Source organism: Dufourea novaeangliae, unplaced genomic scaffold (genome assembly GCF_001272555.1).
Source record: "Dufourea novaeangliae isolate 0120121106 unplaced genomic scaffold, ASM127255v1 scaffold21, whole genome shotgun sequence".
Classification (NCBI taxonomy): Eukaryota; Metazoa; Arthropoda; class Insecta; order Hymenoptera; family Halictidae; genus Dufourea; species Dufourea novaeangliae.
The window spans coordinates 6,347,291-6,363,464 of record NW_015373910.1 but is presented as its reverse complement, the minus strand read 5'-3'; the positions used below and the strand labels follow the sequence as shown (position 1 = coordinate 6,363,464).

At 45.8% G+C, this 16,174-nt stretch overlaps 2 protein-coding genes across 2 annotated transcripts; one reads left to right on the top strand and one right to left on the bottom strand.

The window, feature by feature from the left end:
• Positions 1-1,312: 1,312 nt before the first annotated feature.
• Positions 1,313-6,370, top strand: LOC107193946 (probable cation-transporting ATPase 13A3). Its single transcript, XM_015583486.1, has 11 exons — positions 1,313-1,436; positions 1,655-1,739; positions 1,814-2,041; positions 2,117-2,250; positions 2,314-2,470; positions 2,559-2,763; positions 2,836-3,174; positions 3,257-4,208; positions 4,289-4,808; positions 4,880-5,061; positions 5,121-6,370. Exons 1-11 carry the CDS (start codon positions 1,313-1,315, stop codon positions 6,368-6,370), a joined length of 4,176 nt encoding a protein of 1,391 aa, XP_015438972.1.
• Positions 6,371-9,100: 2,730 nt separating this feature from the next.
• LOC107193945 (proclotting enzyme) lies at positions 9,101-14,987 on the bottom strand. The gene is made up of 9 exons (XM_015583485.1): positions 14,510-14,987; positions 13,718-13,762; positions 12,252-12,503; positions 10,705-10,790; positions 10,535-10,620; positions 10,105-10,242; positions 9,900-10,036; positions 9,659-9,816; positions 9,101-9,259 (listed from the first exon to the last, which is right to left on the bottom strand). The coding sequence occupies exons 1-9, from the start codon at positions 14,985-14,987 to the stop codon at positions 9,101-9,103; spliced, it is 1,539 nt and encodes a 512-aa protein (XP_015438971.1).
• Between the last annotated feature and the right edge of the window lie 1,187 nt (positions 14,988-16,174).

Sequence of the window (16,174 nt, the reverse complement as noted above, 5' to 3'; positions counted from 1 at the left end):
TACTTAACCAATCTTGGATAATCGTTCTAGAGGATCGTTCAGTTTGCGCTGGTGACTCGACTGAAAATAGACTCCCATCGATATCATCGGTAATACAGAACGATCGATAGATCCAATTTTATCGACTCGATCTCTCGTGGCAAAGTCGATAAGACAGATATCTGTCAACGAGGGGACGAAAAAGTGATCCCGTGGATCCACCCACGACACCGTTGTGTGCGTGTGCGTCGTATTATTTCCCCGTTTCTCAGCCGATCGAGATATCCGACGGCGCCAAAGATATCCTTATAACCCGTAATGTATTTGAGATCGCACGTAAAGGCAGATAAAGGGAGGCACGAGCATACAAGAGAGGCGGTGGAAGCTGATTGTGGGGCAAGAGGACGAGGCCAGCTTGGAACGGCCGGCAGGATCAAAGGCAGGACGAAGGCTATCATCCCGTTGGATTGCTGGGATCTCGAGGTTGATACTCGGCTGGATCGTCTAGGGTCGCCTGGAAGAGATTCGGAACAGGCCTGCCTACGACGCGGTATGAGCGAAGGTGAACGAGCGGTGATCACGCCACGAATTGGCTGGCGAAAGCTCACCGATCCTGGCGACTGACACGAGACGAGGAACACAGGGGCAGGTCCGAGCCGATAGCATCAGCTGCTATCTCGAAGCTCAACGTCCTCGCTCTCCTGCCGTTGTTCTGTCCTGATTCACGCTACCACATATTCGTGCCACCGTAGGATATCGTCTCCAGTTGCGTTCTCGATCCTCTATGCCAGCCAGATGCAAGAGAACGCACCCCTAGGATCTACGCCGAGAACATCGAAGACGGACCCAACGATGGCGGACAACCGGTATCGGTAGCAGACGGGGTTATTGCTTGCAACAGCTAACCACCACCTCGTCCTGCATACACCAGCCAGCTGACAACACCGTCGAGCCTGGTCTCGGCTAGATTCCCGCTCGTTCTCTCTTACCTCGAGCACTCCGATTATCATCCCCCGTCATCGATCTCTTAACGAAGTCAGTTGACGAACTTTGTCCTGGTTGTTTCGATTAGCTTGGTTGTCGCTCGGACAACTAGCCCGGGCCCCCGTGTACAGGCCCACGGACAATAAATTGTAGTTGATAAGGGTAGTGGTGTAAGATGTAGTGGTGAGACAACTGGATCAATTAGGAAGAGGATACGTCGAAAGGGAATAAAGAAACCGCTGAGTGACTCCTGCTGAGTAAGCGATCCACAGCTGCATCCGAACGATTGTACTTAATTAAGAGAGAGAGTAGATTAGTCGAGTCTTCTGTCCCTTCACCTGTAGACGTCATGCCGCCCACGCCGAGCAAACTGAACCTGAACTTCGCCAGAAACGCGTACAGCGTGTTCGGGACACGCGGTACCAACAACACCGCTGACCATCAGCGGGAACAGAAAACGGAACTTCTGGAGGGTAAGAGCTGGCAATGGGTTCGATCGACGATACGATTCGTTTCTTTGCTTTCTAATTGGCACTGCGAATAATACTTTTGAATAAAATTGTCGGACACTTTTCTGTACAATATAACATCTTTATTAAGACAGATAATTAGGATTAACGAGGATAAGTCCCCATTAGTGGAGGCTCAATTTTATATTGGTTTTGGATTTATATGATTGATTTCGTTTCAGGTACCAGAGGAAACGGCATCCTCCACCTAAAGAATGGCGTCGATTACGTCAACCCCGGTGAGGAGGACCAAATGGAAATCCATGGGTACGTAATTCCTAGCCTCAAGGTTCTCGTTCGTATAACCATCGAATCGATTAAAGATTTCCGTTTTATTCCAGCTACAAGAGAAGCAGAATTTTAACCATCGTCATCTGGCTGCTGATCTTTCTCACCGGGGGCCTTCTCAGGCTGGTCTTTCACTGGGTACCGCAATGGATGTTACAAGCCACTCATTCCAAATGTCCACTCGAGGAAGCGGACACCGTTTTGCTCGTGGAGAAGTTCCAAGGAAAGCACACGAGCTATTACGTGAAGAAGCTGAAGAATATGTCTGCTCAGGATGTGATGTTAGTACTACAATAATTTTATTTACATCATTCCATCAACTATTTCATGTAAAAATTGCTTATATTCGTTTAAAGGTCGAAGCCCTTCGACGGAGAGTCACTGATGGATAACGATGCCTGGGTGGAAAATGGCAGTATGATAACCAGCAAAGAGGTCAAGGAAGAATACCCCACGTTGTCGCTGCACCTAACGGGAGGACAGTTCAAAAGTAAGCATCGAACAATTGAAAAGACGATTTCAGATTTCATCAGTTTATTCGACTTTCACACAGATGTTCCATCCATCGTCTTCTTCCATTGCAAGAAGCTGACTTACGTCTGGGACCCAGAAAGAGCCGAGTTCTTGAAGCTCCGTGGCTTGGACGTTGATGTGCTCACCTCGACGTTGCATCAGATGCAGGGACTGAACTATCACGAACAACATATGAGGTATATTCCTATAAACTTGAATATCACCAAGGAATCTTAATAAACTCGAATCTAAATAAATTGCAACGCCTCGATATATTTTTCGCAGGCGGTGCGTTTATGGAAACAACGAGATTATGATTCCAGTGAAGAGTATGGTAACACTCCTCTGCCTCGAAATCCTCAATCCATTCTACGTCTTCCAATTGCTCAGCTTCTGTCTCTGGGTGGCCGACAACTATTACTACTACGCGATGGCCATTTTGTCAATGTCCAGCGTCGGTATACTGATGGCAGTATTCCAGACACGTCGGGTACATAACAGTTTATACGTCTTCTTGCACAATCCCCTGCATCTTTATTAACCATCAAGGCTTCTTCTACAGAATCAACAAAATCTAATGTCCACCGTTCATTCCTCCGACGTGGCCACCGTGATGAAAGACCGTTTAACGGGGCAAACAGCAACCGTGCCCGCCGAACGATTGGTCCCAGGTGACATTTTAGTCATTCCATCCCATGGATGTCTGATGCCATGCGACGCGGTACTTCTAACCGGAAACTGTATCCTGAACGAGTCTATGCTGACTGGGGAATCTGTCCCCGTCACGAAAACACCAATCCCTTCGTCCACCGATGTCACCTATGACACCAAGGAGCACGCTAGACACACGCTGTTCTGTGGTACCAAGGTTATTCAGACCAGGTACTACGGATCAGAAAAGGTAAGTTAGTGAGTCGCTTTTACTGTTCTATTAGACTTTATGAAATTTCATGAAAGTTCTTGATCGTTTATTCTTCCATCAGGTACTAGCTGTGGTCGTCAGGACAGGATTCAACACCAGCAAGGGTGCCCTGGTAAGGTCCATCATGTATCCTCCCCCTGTCGACTTCAAGTTCGAGCAAGACTCTTACAAGTTTGTCATCATGCTCGCCGGGATAGCTAGTATCGGGGTCGTTTACACAATCGTGACGAAAGTGATGAGAGGCGTGCAGAGCGATCACATCGTTCTAGAGGCCCTGGATTTGATCACGGTAGTTGTGCCACCAGCACTGCCAGCTGCGATGACAGTTGGTCGCCTGGTGGCGCAGCGTAGATTAGAGAAGAACAAGATCTATTGCACCAGTCCAAGGACCATCAACGTGTCGGGATCAATCGACTGCATCTGCTTCGATAAAACTGGCACGTTGACGGAGGATGGTCTCGACATGTGGGGCGTGGTGCCCGCTGTCGATCGAAAGTTCCAAGTGCCCATAAAAGATATCACGTCTTTGCCCCTTAACGATCTCCTGAACGGCATGGTAACTTGTCACGGAATCACTATAATAGACAGTCAGCCGGTGGGTGATCCGCTCGATCTGAAAATGTTCGAGTCCACCGGATGGTCCCTCGAGGAACCAGACGTATCCGACACGTCCAAGTTCTCGATGCTGTTCCCAACGATCGTCCGGCCACCGAAGAGCTCCAAGTTGCTGAAGAGGCTCGCCAATGATCTGAGGAACTCGCTCAGTCGACAAAACTCCATGTCTTCCGACGTGATCGACAATATCTCCTTGAACAACCTCGACACCGCGCTGGCTGGCTCCACCACAGAGTTGGGGGATCAGGGTGTAGAGATCGGAATTGTACGGCAGTTTCCGTTCACGTCCAGCCTTCAGAGAATGAGCGTGATCACCAGAACGTTGGGCGCCAATCACTACGATCTGTACTGCAAGGGGAGCCCGGAGATGATTCTGAGCTTGTCGAAGGCAGAGTCCAGTAAGTGACCTGAGAAAATCTTTGGTAGCTAAATATTTCCACTATGTATCGGTATAAAATTCTCTCTATTTTTTCTGCAGTTCCACCAGACTTTGCCGCCACGTTGCAAGATTACACCTCAGAGGGCTACCGCGTGATCGCTCTGGCCCACAAATCCCTGAACCGTCTTCCTTACGCCAAGGTCCAACGATTGAGTCGCGAGGCCGCAGAATCTGACCTGACGTTCCTCGCGTTCGTGATCATGGAGAACAGACTGAAGCCTGAAACCAGCCCAGTGATCAGTGCTCTGAACACTGCCAGCATCAAGACCGTGATGGTGACCGGCGACAATATGCTAACCGCGCTGTCGGTCGCCAGAGACTGCGACATCGTGAAGCCAGGTACACCGGTGATCGCAGTTTCAGCGACCCAGCAGAATCAGATGAAGCCTCAGATCTATTTCACGAAGAGCAACAGTCAACCGACACCTGTATCACCCATGGGACACGGTGGTTTCAGCGAGATCACTGACCTGAACAGTGTGGCCAGCTTAGAGACGGTTGAAAGTGGCTCGTTCGGGAACAATCAATACGAGAACAATGTCAATTATTTATCGGATGAGTAAGTATCTTCTAGAAAGAATGTATACATATCACTCTACAAGGTGTTTAATCATTCTTTCATACTTTCAGCCTACACCACTCGAAGAACAAATACGTCTTCGCGCTTACGGGTAAAACGTGGGCGTTGGTCAAACAATACTACCCAGAACTGATCCCCAAATTAGTCACTAGAGGCGCAATCTTCGCGAGAATGTCCCCGGACCAGAAGCAACAACTTGTTCAGGAATTGCAATCGTTAGGGTACTATGTTGGTAAGTGTCTTATCAGTCTATACCGATTGAATAGAGTTCTCATTAAAGATCATTTACAGCTATGGTAGGCGACGGTGCAAACGATTGCGGTGCCCTGAAGGCAGCCCACACGGGAATCTCTCTCTCCGACACGGAATCCTCGGTGGCCTCGCCGTTCACCAGCCGCGAGACCAACATCTCTTCCGTGTTGACCGTGATCCGAGAGGGTCGTGCAGCTTTGGTCACGTCCTTCGGGATCTTCAAGTACATGGCGAGCTACTCCCTCACTCAATTCATCTCTGTGATGCTTCTATACAGCATCGAGTCCAACCTGACGGACATCGAGTTCCTCTACATCGATCTCTTCATCATATCCATCTTCGCGTTCTTCTTCGGACGTACACAAGCCTACGACGGTCCACTGGTGAAAACTGCCCCGTTGAACAGTCTGATCAGCACCACGCCGATTCTAAGTCTGGTCACTCAGATCATGGTCGTGGCGATCTTCCAATACGCAAGTCTCTGGCATCTACGACAGATGGACTGGTTCGAGCCGTTCAACGCTACCGCCAAGTCACTCGAGGACAAAGACGACGTTGGTTGCACGGAAAACTACACGGTGTTCATCGTCAGCTCGATGCAGTACATCATACTGGCGGTGGCGTTCTCGAAGGGACATCCTTACAGAAAGTCTCTGTTCACGAATTACGGTCTTCTCACCTCGTTCATCTTCCTCAGCCTGTTCTCCGTCTATCTAGCGACTTTCCCGTTCGATTGGTTGGTCGATTGGTTCGAGCTCGTGCTCCCCGAGAGCGTCAGCTTCCGGTTCATCCTGGTCGGCTACGGAGTGGCGAACTTCGTGATATCTCTGTTAATGGAATACCTGTTCGTCGACTATCTGGTCTTCAACAAGCTACGCTATCGCTGGCACAACGTCGACAAGTCCAGACGGAAGTTCCTCGCTATCGATCGTGACATGGCGCGCGACCCAAAATGGCCGCCGATCTCGCAGGAACCACTACCAGAAGCCGCGCCGGATATCTTGATCAGACAGAACGTCACTGAGATCAAGATCGAGAAACGAGTCCCTGAACCACGTTCAGTGGACACCAGCTTCATGAACAGTCCAGTCTGTGCGAATTTCAAGCAATTCGGCTCGGCCAGAGAGGTGACCCTGAATCCACGATCGCTGTTCAACGATCGTCGGAATACAGTATCGATGCAGACGGTGCCCTGCTTCGAGGATCACACGGCGCCCAAGCCGAAGATCGATCTGATCGGGAAGAGAAGACACAATTCCGAGTCCGAGAACGCGTATTACGGGACTTGAAGAACGTTCTGGTGCACAAAAGCGAGGATGGACTGTCCCCCAATACGCAAAGTGTTCTCGAACTGGACATCCTGCCGTCGTAGAATTTAATCATCGCGGGATTCGACGGTGATCGACGAATCGACGCGATTGAAAGAATTCTAGGACGGATAGAGGATCGATGGTCAGCCATGAAGAATCACGGTCCGTTTGCCATTCGACTGAGCCGAGATTATAGACTAGGACACTCACACGATGGATCTCCACTAATCGATGCATTTCTTGTCCCCCATTGACAATCCACGAGCAAAGTCTGTTCAGACGTTGAACGATTTCCAAACAGACTGCGGGCGTATTGAATTATTCGAGGCACTGCTTCGAATATAGTCTATTTATTAATTGAATAATTACTGTCCATCGAAACAACGTGAATTATTCTCGAGTACTTATTTTATTTAAATTAACATTTTAATTGAAATTATAGATATACACGGGGTTCAGTGTTGTATTATACATTTGTAAATCTGAACGTGGAATGCGTGAAATTATTTTAGTTCACGAAGTAACCGTGGAACGACACTTGGTTGTCTGTAGCCTGCTCGCGATCGAACGATTTATCATTATCGAATCGTATCGAACGATGCCCAGGCCTGTTTAGAAATGGCTCATCGGTGTAACAGAGAGCAGTTCGCGCCAGCAACGCCATGATTAAAGAAGATTCAACGACTCGAAACGGAAGTGTTCAGACAAACCGAGGATCGAACGTTGGACAGATCACCAAGCACGATCTCTCCGATATTTATCGTTCGCACAGTGCATTTACTAATTTGCCGCATGGCGTTCAACGACAGCTTGACGGGCCGACGATGAATTCCTCGGGCGTTCGCCACCACAAAACACATACACGCGCTTGGACAGAGAGAAAACGGTCCCTTTTGACCTGGTCTTTCTTCGTCCACCTCCTAACTCCTTTTACTAGTATTCGAGCGTACCACTCACTCGAGAAAGTATTATCTCGTTTAGTTTATTTATTTTAGATGATGAATTTTTAACTCGCGGCTCCGCGGCCCCGAAGGGTGGACGAGAATCTTCACGCGGAAGACGACGCCCACTTTGCGCAACGGTCGATCGAAATACATAATATAGATAGGTAGACTAGATTTTTCCTCCCTTTGTTCGCGCGCCTCTGATATCACGAAATATCTGTGTTTTTTTTTCTTCTTTTTTTGTTTTTCTTTATCACTGCGGTTTCGAAGGGATACTTAATTCAAAGTGAACTAACCACGATTCGCGTCCGATTGAATTGTGTTGTTATAGACGGACGCGGATCCGGATGGATTTTCTAATTAGAGAACTATACTTGTAGGGAATCGTTGGTAAAAATTCCCATTTTCGCGACGAGCAGCTTCCTTTTTTGTTTTTCCTTTTCCAAAGTGCACTTTGTCGCGATTTATGGCGATCGAAGCGCACAGCACGCGAGTTGCTAGTTTGATCGATCGATCACGAGAAAAATCGGTGCTTGTTGCTTGGTTGGACACCAATGGAAGCGATCACGCGTTGCGAAAACGGGAGCCTAGGTTCGTGTCTTTTTTCTTTTTTTTTTTTTTTTGGTGTGATGATTGGGACTAAGCTCTAGTTTATCCCAACGTATATCGAAACATTATCGAGCCACGAGATCGAGAGTAGGTTTCGTTCGGGCTCGAACGCGCTGCAAAAAAGAATCGACGCTCGTTGTCGCCAGATACTTATTGTTCGTACGGGCAATGCGACAGGTGTGTACTTATTTACGCAATGGAAATAAATACTTAAGCTCGTTGTTCTACCACTTGCGACGCTATGCTTACGTTGAGATATAGCGGTTGTCGAATAACAAAGTATGTTTTTAATGTAATACACGGCTTCTGTTCTTTTATTCGTATACCCTCCTTGTATGTACAATGTGTCTAAATCATTTTTCACAGTTTATCAAGATTCTTCTCTTGTCTCCATATCATAAAACAGAAACATTCAGGATTCAAGAAAATATATTGAAGAGGATGTGAAATTTTGTTTGATCAGAGGATTCCTAGATAGAACATGACGCCTTGAAGACGTCCATTTTACGGCTATTTTAGGCCTAAGCCGTCTTCGAGCCGTCATTGGACATCATAAGCGAACTGTTTTTAAGATTTCAAGGGAAAAGGATTCGAAAGAGGTTCCACGGGATAAAAATCGAACATTTATTAAGCGCGAATATAAACAAATATCACACTCACTTAATTTACAATATATTCACGTCGATACAGTGCGCACCGGTCGATCGAGAGCCGAGACGCGACCATCGGAACAGCTTGGGCAGGAATTCTTCCACTCGGATGGCTCGGCGATCAATGGGAGTAACTTCACCAGACGCAATGATAAATACAACAATTCACACGCATCGTCTCGTTGAATTACAAAAGAAATACATATATATATAATAAAGATCGATACGCGGCATCAACAGTTTCTCCACTGTCTCTCGAAGAAAAAAGTCTCTTCACAACATACAGAATCACTTCTTACAATATTTACATCCATTTAGTACAGAATGGCCATATTTTCAGTTACTTTTTCATCGTGCATCCAACAGCAAGATCATCTCTGGATCCTCGAAATCCACTGGCCACTCGCGAAGCTTGTTAGAGACCCGTGTCAACAGTGTCGCGAAAACTTTGTTTCATGCAAAGTTTCCCAGCGGTACAGAGAACAGCCTCATCTGGATCCTTCAGGCTACGAGTTGATTACGTAAGTGATCCAGTCGACGGTTTTGGCCACGCGATGGTAAATACCTGGCTGACCTGGCTGGGCGCACGAGTAACCGGCCGAGACGATACCGATCAGGTACCATCGACCTGTTTTCTCTAGCATCAGTGGACCGCCGCTGTCGCCCTGGAAAGAATAACGAACAAAATGGATGCTTAACGAAAGCGCTCGATAAACTGTTAAACTTGATTTTGCACGAGTGGGTTATAGTTCAACGTTCTGACGAGGGAACTTCGGGGTTTCAAAAATTTCAACTTTTTTAAGACTGCTCAGGTTTGTAGTGGACCTCAATAATAGCATCGGGCAATTTTTCGTATTTTACTGATATTCGGTTCTTTAGGATGAAACAACCCCTTGAAGAACCGAACATCAAGAAAAACAAAGTTATATTAAGGGCCACATACAAACCTGTCAAGTATAAAAACAAATCAGAATTTTCATGGTACCCAACTTCCCTTGTGAGTTCAATTTAACAACCGCTAAATTCCCTCAATTCGATAAAGGGTTCGAGGGTTTAACAATCACCTGACAGGAGTCCTTTCCGCCGCCGCGGTATCCAGCGCACATCATCTCGTCGTAAATGACGACGTTGATCCCGTTGGAGCGATGCCACCTCTCGCAGACCCGGTTGTCTATCACAGGCACGTCGACGGCTTGTAGCGTCTTCGGTCGCAGCCTCGATCCTGTTTTATTCGAGAAAAAAATCAATGCGCGATTAGACCGTCGAAACGATTAACTCTCGACAGACGAATTCTCGTCTATTTACCGGCTTGCAGCGCGCCCCATCCAGCGGCCCAGCCGTATTGACCGAGGAAGTCCTCGTTCTTCTCGGGCAAACAAATCGGCGCGATGTGAGGCATGTAATGAACCGGTCGATCCAGTCGTAGAACGGCCACGTCGAACCTGGACGATTACAATCATTGTTCGAGGAGTTCGCCGGGAATGTTGGAGACTTATCGATTTAATCGTACCTGTCCGCCTGAGGGGTGAACTTGAAGTAGGGGTGCACACGAATCTCCCGGACGCCGAACGTGTACGCTGGCAGTGTCTCGGTGGCGGAATTGACCACGTAATCGCCTAGAGTAACTTGAACCTGACGTGCTGACGCCCTGGTGAACGAAATGGACGTATTTAGAAGGGAGAATTAACCATTAGGAACCACACTCAGCATGCAGAGGAGTTTACGAACACTCATTGATGATATACTGTACTATGTTTCAGGTGTGGATTGAACATACTACCCTTAAAAACGCTACGAACTTTCCAGAAGACCCAATACAATTTATTTCCAGGTAATTTAATCATTTAGATGTATTAACGTATATTCAAATACGAGAAATATTTATAATAAATATTTTTTGAAGGTCATATGCGTTCTGTTCATGTGTCTGTGTAACTTACTTGGCTACACAGTGGCCAGCAGTGACGACATGGAATCGATTGACGAGCGTGCCCCCGCACCGGCTGGACCCGATTCGTATGTACGCCTGAGAAAACAGAAGAACAGTCTCTCTGTTTGATACCGTCTTTAAAAATGAAACATGCATCGATCTGTGAACGGAAAGTCTGACCTGCCATGGAAAACTGCCGAAACCAGCCTCGTCACCGCCGACGATTCTTCTCTGAGCGGTTTGCTTCGAGGCGGGGATCCCGCAGCCTGCAATTACAAGGATGTAGATTCCCTAGTCAAGTCTGGGGACACCGTTCCGCAGCATTCACTAATCGCGAGCGCTTCTTGAAGAGTTAGTGACCGAGTAAACAACACACAAAACGTTGCGTCTGGGACGGTGTGGATACTGGTATCGTTAAAAAGACTGTCCGATGCAATTGAAATTATCCGATTCGATCTCTGAGTAAATCAAACTTTCGACGAGTTTATCGATTTCGATTGCAGCGAGTCCTGTGTAGAACATGTGGTTGCGTTAGTCAGAAAGAAATGGCCGTTCGTTTCATTTATAATTAAAATTACGTCTACGGTAATTGAATTTCCTAGAGCCTGATAAAAATTATTCAAACCCAGATGGATTTTAACCATTTGTACTCGGAATTTTCTACTTCTCCATATATTTTCTTTCTTCAGACGAGACACTCGAGTGCAAAGGGTTAAAGTATCTCAAACGACCATTTGTTTCCCACCGTATGATAGTATTACCGAATTAGACTTGGAGTAATTCAGTAAAGTGTACGTAAAGAAGTTCGGAAAACGATGATGTATCTGAAAGACGATATTTCGACGAATTCCAAAATGAAGAAATTCTGGTGGTTCGTGGATGAATTTACAAGAGATCGCGTCGATCCTGGTTCTTACCGGCCAAAAATCGATCTTCCGGGAGACAGAGGGACTTTTACCTCGCGAGCAAGGGAAACCGGAAGTGGGTGTTTTCTACGTCGAATGGGAACTCGCGTGATGTGGGGGGAACCGACGAAGACGTGCAGAACGGATTCGTTGTTATCACGATCAGCATGCAAGATTGATCGGCTAACGGGGTAAGAGTTAACGGTGAAGAAAGGAAATCTGGAAAATTGATTCGTGGTGATCGGGCAATACGGAACGTTTACTACGCATGCAACCTCGATGCACGAAAGAAACCAAGGGATAAGGAACTCGAAAAACAAAAACCAGGGAACAGTGCAACATACTTTCATGCTTTGAAAGGTGTAAAACAGAGAAAGTGACGACATTCGTCTCCGGCATGCTGAGGAAAGTACAAGTGCTCGAGGAGGCCAATTCGAAAGTGGAGAACGTTCTGGCATGCTGAGGAAAAGTGCAAGTGTTGAATTTCAAGAACAGAAACAAAAGAATAAAGATGAACATACAAGAAGATAAGGAAGAAAGATGGATGAAGAGTAGGATTAAGTGTAAGGATTCAAAGATTGTTATAACATGCTCAGGATAGTGCAAGTGCTCCGTTTGAACAACTGAATCAGAATCACTGAAAAAAGTGATGGGTTCAGTAGTCAAAGTTAGGAAGAAGAAGAAAGAAAAATGGACTAAAGTCTCTAGTCTAAAAGAGAGTTAGGAACATCATTCCGGAAGCATTTCGATAAAAGACCAATGGCGGTGTGCTCATGCTAAGTGCAAGAATCGGACGGTCATGCTTCAGTAGGAAGGACTTACGATCATCATTGGCGGTCTCCGTGTATGTATCCAACGGAAGCGGCTGAGACTGATCTCTAGGTGCCTCAACCAGATTATAATCAGAGCTACCTTTCGGTTCACGTCGCTGACAACACGCGAACATAATGCCCCCGCAACTGCCCTCCAATAGGCCGGCGGACATCCAGCACATTAGAAAAAATTCGCAGCTTCGTCCGTCAGCGCACAACGTATCGTCGCCCTTCCACAGCGGTCTGTTTTGTTGACGCGGCTCTGCACAAAACAGGCTAAACTGTTTCTCTTTCGTCTCTCCGGTTAAACCTAATACACGTCGTCTGTTCCCGTTTCTTCCAATGGCCACGAAAGAATACGGAGAACCACAGGGAGAACAATATTTTCTCCTGTCGTAATATTTCCCCGAGGTACGATCGATCAGACCCGAAACCGGCGCCTGATTACTCCAAGCCTAGCTTCAGAATACTTTAGCAATACTTTTAAAAATTGGCGGGGACAGGATCGGAGGTTGAGCAACTGCGACGGATGAATGGAACGCTTTGCAATAGACTACGAAACAAGATTATATAAACAGAGTGATTCATTTGAAGTGATAGGTGCAAGTATCTTCTAAAATATTTTTCAAGGAAAAAAATGTTTCGAGCAGAGTTTATGTTTCAGTTGTGTCATGTTCTTTAAGTGGAATCATATGGTTCTTTCATCCACCTAATATATTATTGCAACTATCATTTAGGGAGGAGGTAAATGCCTGTATCGACATAAAGATTAACGAAATCTTGGGGACGTTTAACGAGGGTAAATTTTGAACATGACCTTGAATACCCTTAGCACACCAATATATAGGTCAATGAACTCGCCCAAGAGAAACCTACACGTCCACCTGAATAAAAACATATGATTCCACGTAAAACAAGCAAAGTTACCCTTGAAATCTCGAAGGTACGTCCACCTAGATAAGATTTATGACCTCTACAAGATGTGCTCCTCGACCACAAGTAAGCTCAGCTTGGAACATACTTTTCTATAACAAATTCTTTAGGAAATCATTGCGTGTATCACTTCAAATCGGTCACCCTGTATGTACGCACACACACAGGTGTCGCCTAATACAATCGCGATAAGGCTCGACGAAATCGTAATGGCGACAGGAAAGGTTTGCAGCTGTCGTAACGATTGTATCCAGCGCGCGGATGACGGAAATCGTCGAGTCGACGGAAACGAGACCGGGTTGTCGCAATCGTTGCGACATCAACCGGCTAGGATATTGCGGACCCGGCTTAATTTACGATTATCTGCGAAACACGAAATCCAGAGGCGCGATGCAACCGGCTATCGGTTTCACTCATTGGATTAGCGAAAGACCGGAGGCGCAACGCTGCGAAACCGGGGCTTTCGACAGGTGGGGTGAACTGGGGAACATCGGTGCGCCATAGGAACCCCCGATCTACGGATAGCTTGAAGGGAGAACGTACCTGATTCTAACCTAGGGTAATCGTCGAGAGTTTGCTTTCGATGATCTGAAACAATAAATATTTTCCTACTTTTTCCGTTTCATGTGTAAAGCTGAACAAAATATTCGGTGATATTATCGGTAGACTGCGGATGTCTGTGCAAAATTACATTTTCTGCCTGTAAAAGTCTGTTTTCAATGTACTTATTTGTACTTGTAACTGATTTATTTATTTTTTCTTTTTTTGTTAATTACCACTATTACTTCTGTACCAAAAGGTTTGTCATAATACAATCCTTAAGAAATGGAAGAAATTCCAATCTTTATATCTGCTTTTAAAAATCACTTCGAAAAATGTAACTTTGCATAAAATTCCGTAGGCCTCAAATTACCAACTGTAGAGTGTCATGGAAGAAGCGTAACCATTTTGTTTTAACATCTTTTACTCTGTTGAAGTTAATAATGTGTTATTGTGATAAAAACTTATTATCAAAATCAAAGTTGTCCGTTGTGGAAACACAAAGAAATTTACGAAAGGTTTTACAAAATTTAATAAGAATAAAGTGAAAAACAAAATGGCAAAAAATCATTTATGACACTCTGTATTACAAGGTCATTCTCAGAACGTGACAACCCAGTGAAAATTTCCATCGGTCATTCGGATCTGTATATACCTGAATCAGGTAAATAAAGAACCGATTTCTGTTGTACCCTCCCCCACCCTTCGTCGAAAAGGTTACCCCAAAAGCAGACTGTCACGCGTTCCAGGCCTTTATTCGGTCGAAGTACGCGTTACGATCTGGTTCCACGTTACCTCTGACGTCGTCCTCGAAATCGGGCAGATGATTCGACTGCTGGAAGAACGAAGGTGCGCTACCACCCACCGGGGATGGAAAGTCGTTCTCGCGAAAGATCAACCGTGGCGTTCGATGACCCATCACCGGTCTGTTGTACTCCGAAATCGGACTCCGCCATAACGATTTCTGTTGCCTCCAGGATGGAAAACGCACACCCGGAGGTACACCAGTGTTCCTTCCTATCGGAGGACCGCCACCCTCGAAGAGGTAACCGGACGGGCCACTCGGGAAACGGACGTATCGACGCCTTCGAGCGGAACTCAGTGACATATCGGTTCGGTTCACATCGTTGCTTCGTGTTTCGATCGGCGTGAAGATCGTCTCCGGTTTGCTTAGCGTCGTACCTGTGATTTCCGTTTGACTCGTGGCACGACTCGAGGAGATGATGAAGACTATTCCCAGCAGCAACCATTGGCTGGACCTCGCTGCACCCATCGTTCGGCTGAAATGTGGAAATAAGAAGGTTTTGGTGAGTACTTTGTCCTATTCACGTATCTAACTAAGAGTGGAGTGTATTCTGCAGGGGTCACTCGTTTGCACATAATTCTCCTACATCCTTTATCTCCCCTCACAATGCAGAGTCGGCACTATTCACTGCGAAACCTTGATTCTTTTTTAAAACCCGTACCTCGATAATCACTCTTTCTTCCTTTCGCAACTTTAAGTAGGGTAGATGTACCAATGAATGAACGTTATATATAAAAACAAGTAAATTAATTTATTAAAGTGAGCAAATGATTATACACTGGTTAAAAATGTCCATTCACATTAATTCACTGTTGAGATCTGCATTTTTCCAGTTTAATTTAATTATATACATTTTTGCAACTTTTCAAATTGAAATCTATACATTGTAAAAAGGTACAGATATTGAAGAATCTAATTTCCATATATCATGTATTTATTAATATTATCGTTATTTACAATTCGACTTTAATAGTTACAAAATCTCTTTAAGCATTCATTTATTGTTGCGTTTACCCTACCGCTTATCTCCCTGAATTTCTCCGATACATTTTTCCAATTAGCCTGAACAAATTGTTAAACGGTTGATCGTTCGATACGGCCTATCTCGAACCGCAGTAAATAGAGCAAACACGAAGCACAAATCTCACGGATAAAACGCGACGAAAGGGGTGAACAATGATCAAGATACCGTGAAATTGGGGAAGGGTAGCAAAAAAAAGGAGGGCGACGAATGGTCAGAAAATCGAACCGATTGCACGATCCGTTGCAATAGTTACCGATTATATCTCGTCACGCGAGTTAATTAAATTCCCTTTCCACTTTTTTAACGACTGTCCGACGATTTCTAAGCGAGTCACCGTGATCTTAGTTTCACGTGGCCATCGACCGGCGATCTCCCGTGCCTTCGATCCTTCATCGGTCGTTAGATTCAATTTTACTTGAAAACCCATGGACGGAACGTCGTCGCGTGATCCGGCTTAACGAGTCAGGGAACACGCAGCAGGACAAATCCGCTGCGTGTTCATGACACGAATCCCTTTTTGCGAGACCGTACTCTCTGGTGATGGAACACGCGACGATTCCTTGGATGGGATCGCTTTGTTGTTTACGATATTGATGATTTTAAAACTTTCGAGGACCAACAGTGGGAATCG

What these genes read in the sequence shown, in the direction of transcription:
- LOC107193945 (XM_015583485.1), bottom strand. Translation starts at nt 14,987, where the DNA reads ATGGGTGCAGCGAGGTCCAGCCAATGGTTGCTGCTGGGAATAGTCTTC. An exon ending in GCTGGCCACTGTGTAGCCAA is followed by an intron (nt 10,243 to 10,534) that starts GTAAGTTACACA and finishes TTCGTTCACCAG; the next exon opens with GGCGTCAGCACGTCAGGTTC. An exon ending in GCGGAAAGGACTCCTGTCAG is followed by an intron (nt 9,260 to 9,658) that starts GTGATTGTTAAA and finishes TATTCTTTCCAG; the next exon opens with GGCGACAGCGGCGGTCCACT.
- LOC107193946 (XM_015583486.1), top strand. Translation starts at nt 1,313, where the DNA reads ATGCCGCCCACGCCGAGCAAACTGAACCTGAACTTCGCCAGAAACGCG. An exon ending in GACCAAATGGAAATCCATGG is followed by an intron (nt 1,740 to 1,813) that starts GTACGTAATTCC and finishes GTTTTATTCCAG; the next exon opens with CTACAAGAGAAGCAGAATTT. An exon ending in TATCACGAACAACATATGAG is followed by an intron (nt 2,471 to 2,558) that starts GTATATTCCTAT and finishes TATTTTTCGCAG; the next exon opens with GCGGTGCGTTTATGGAAACA.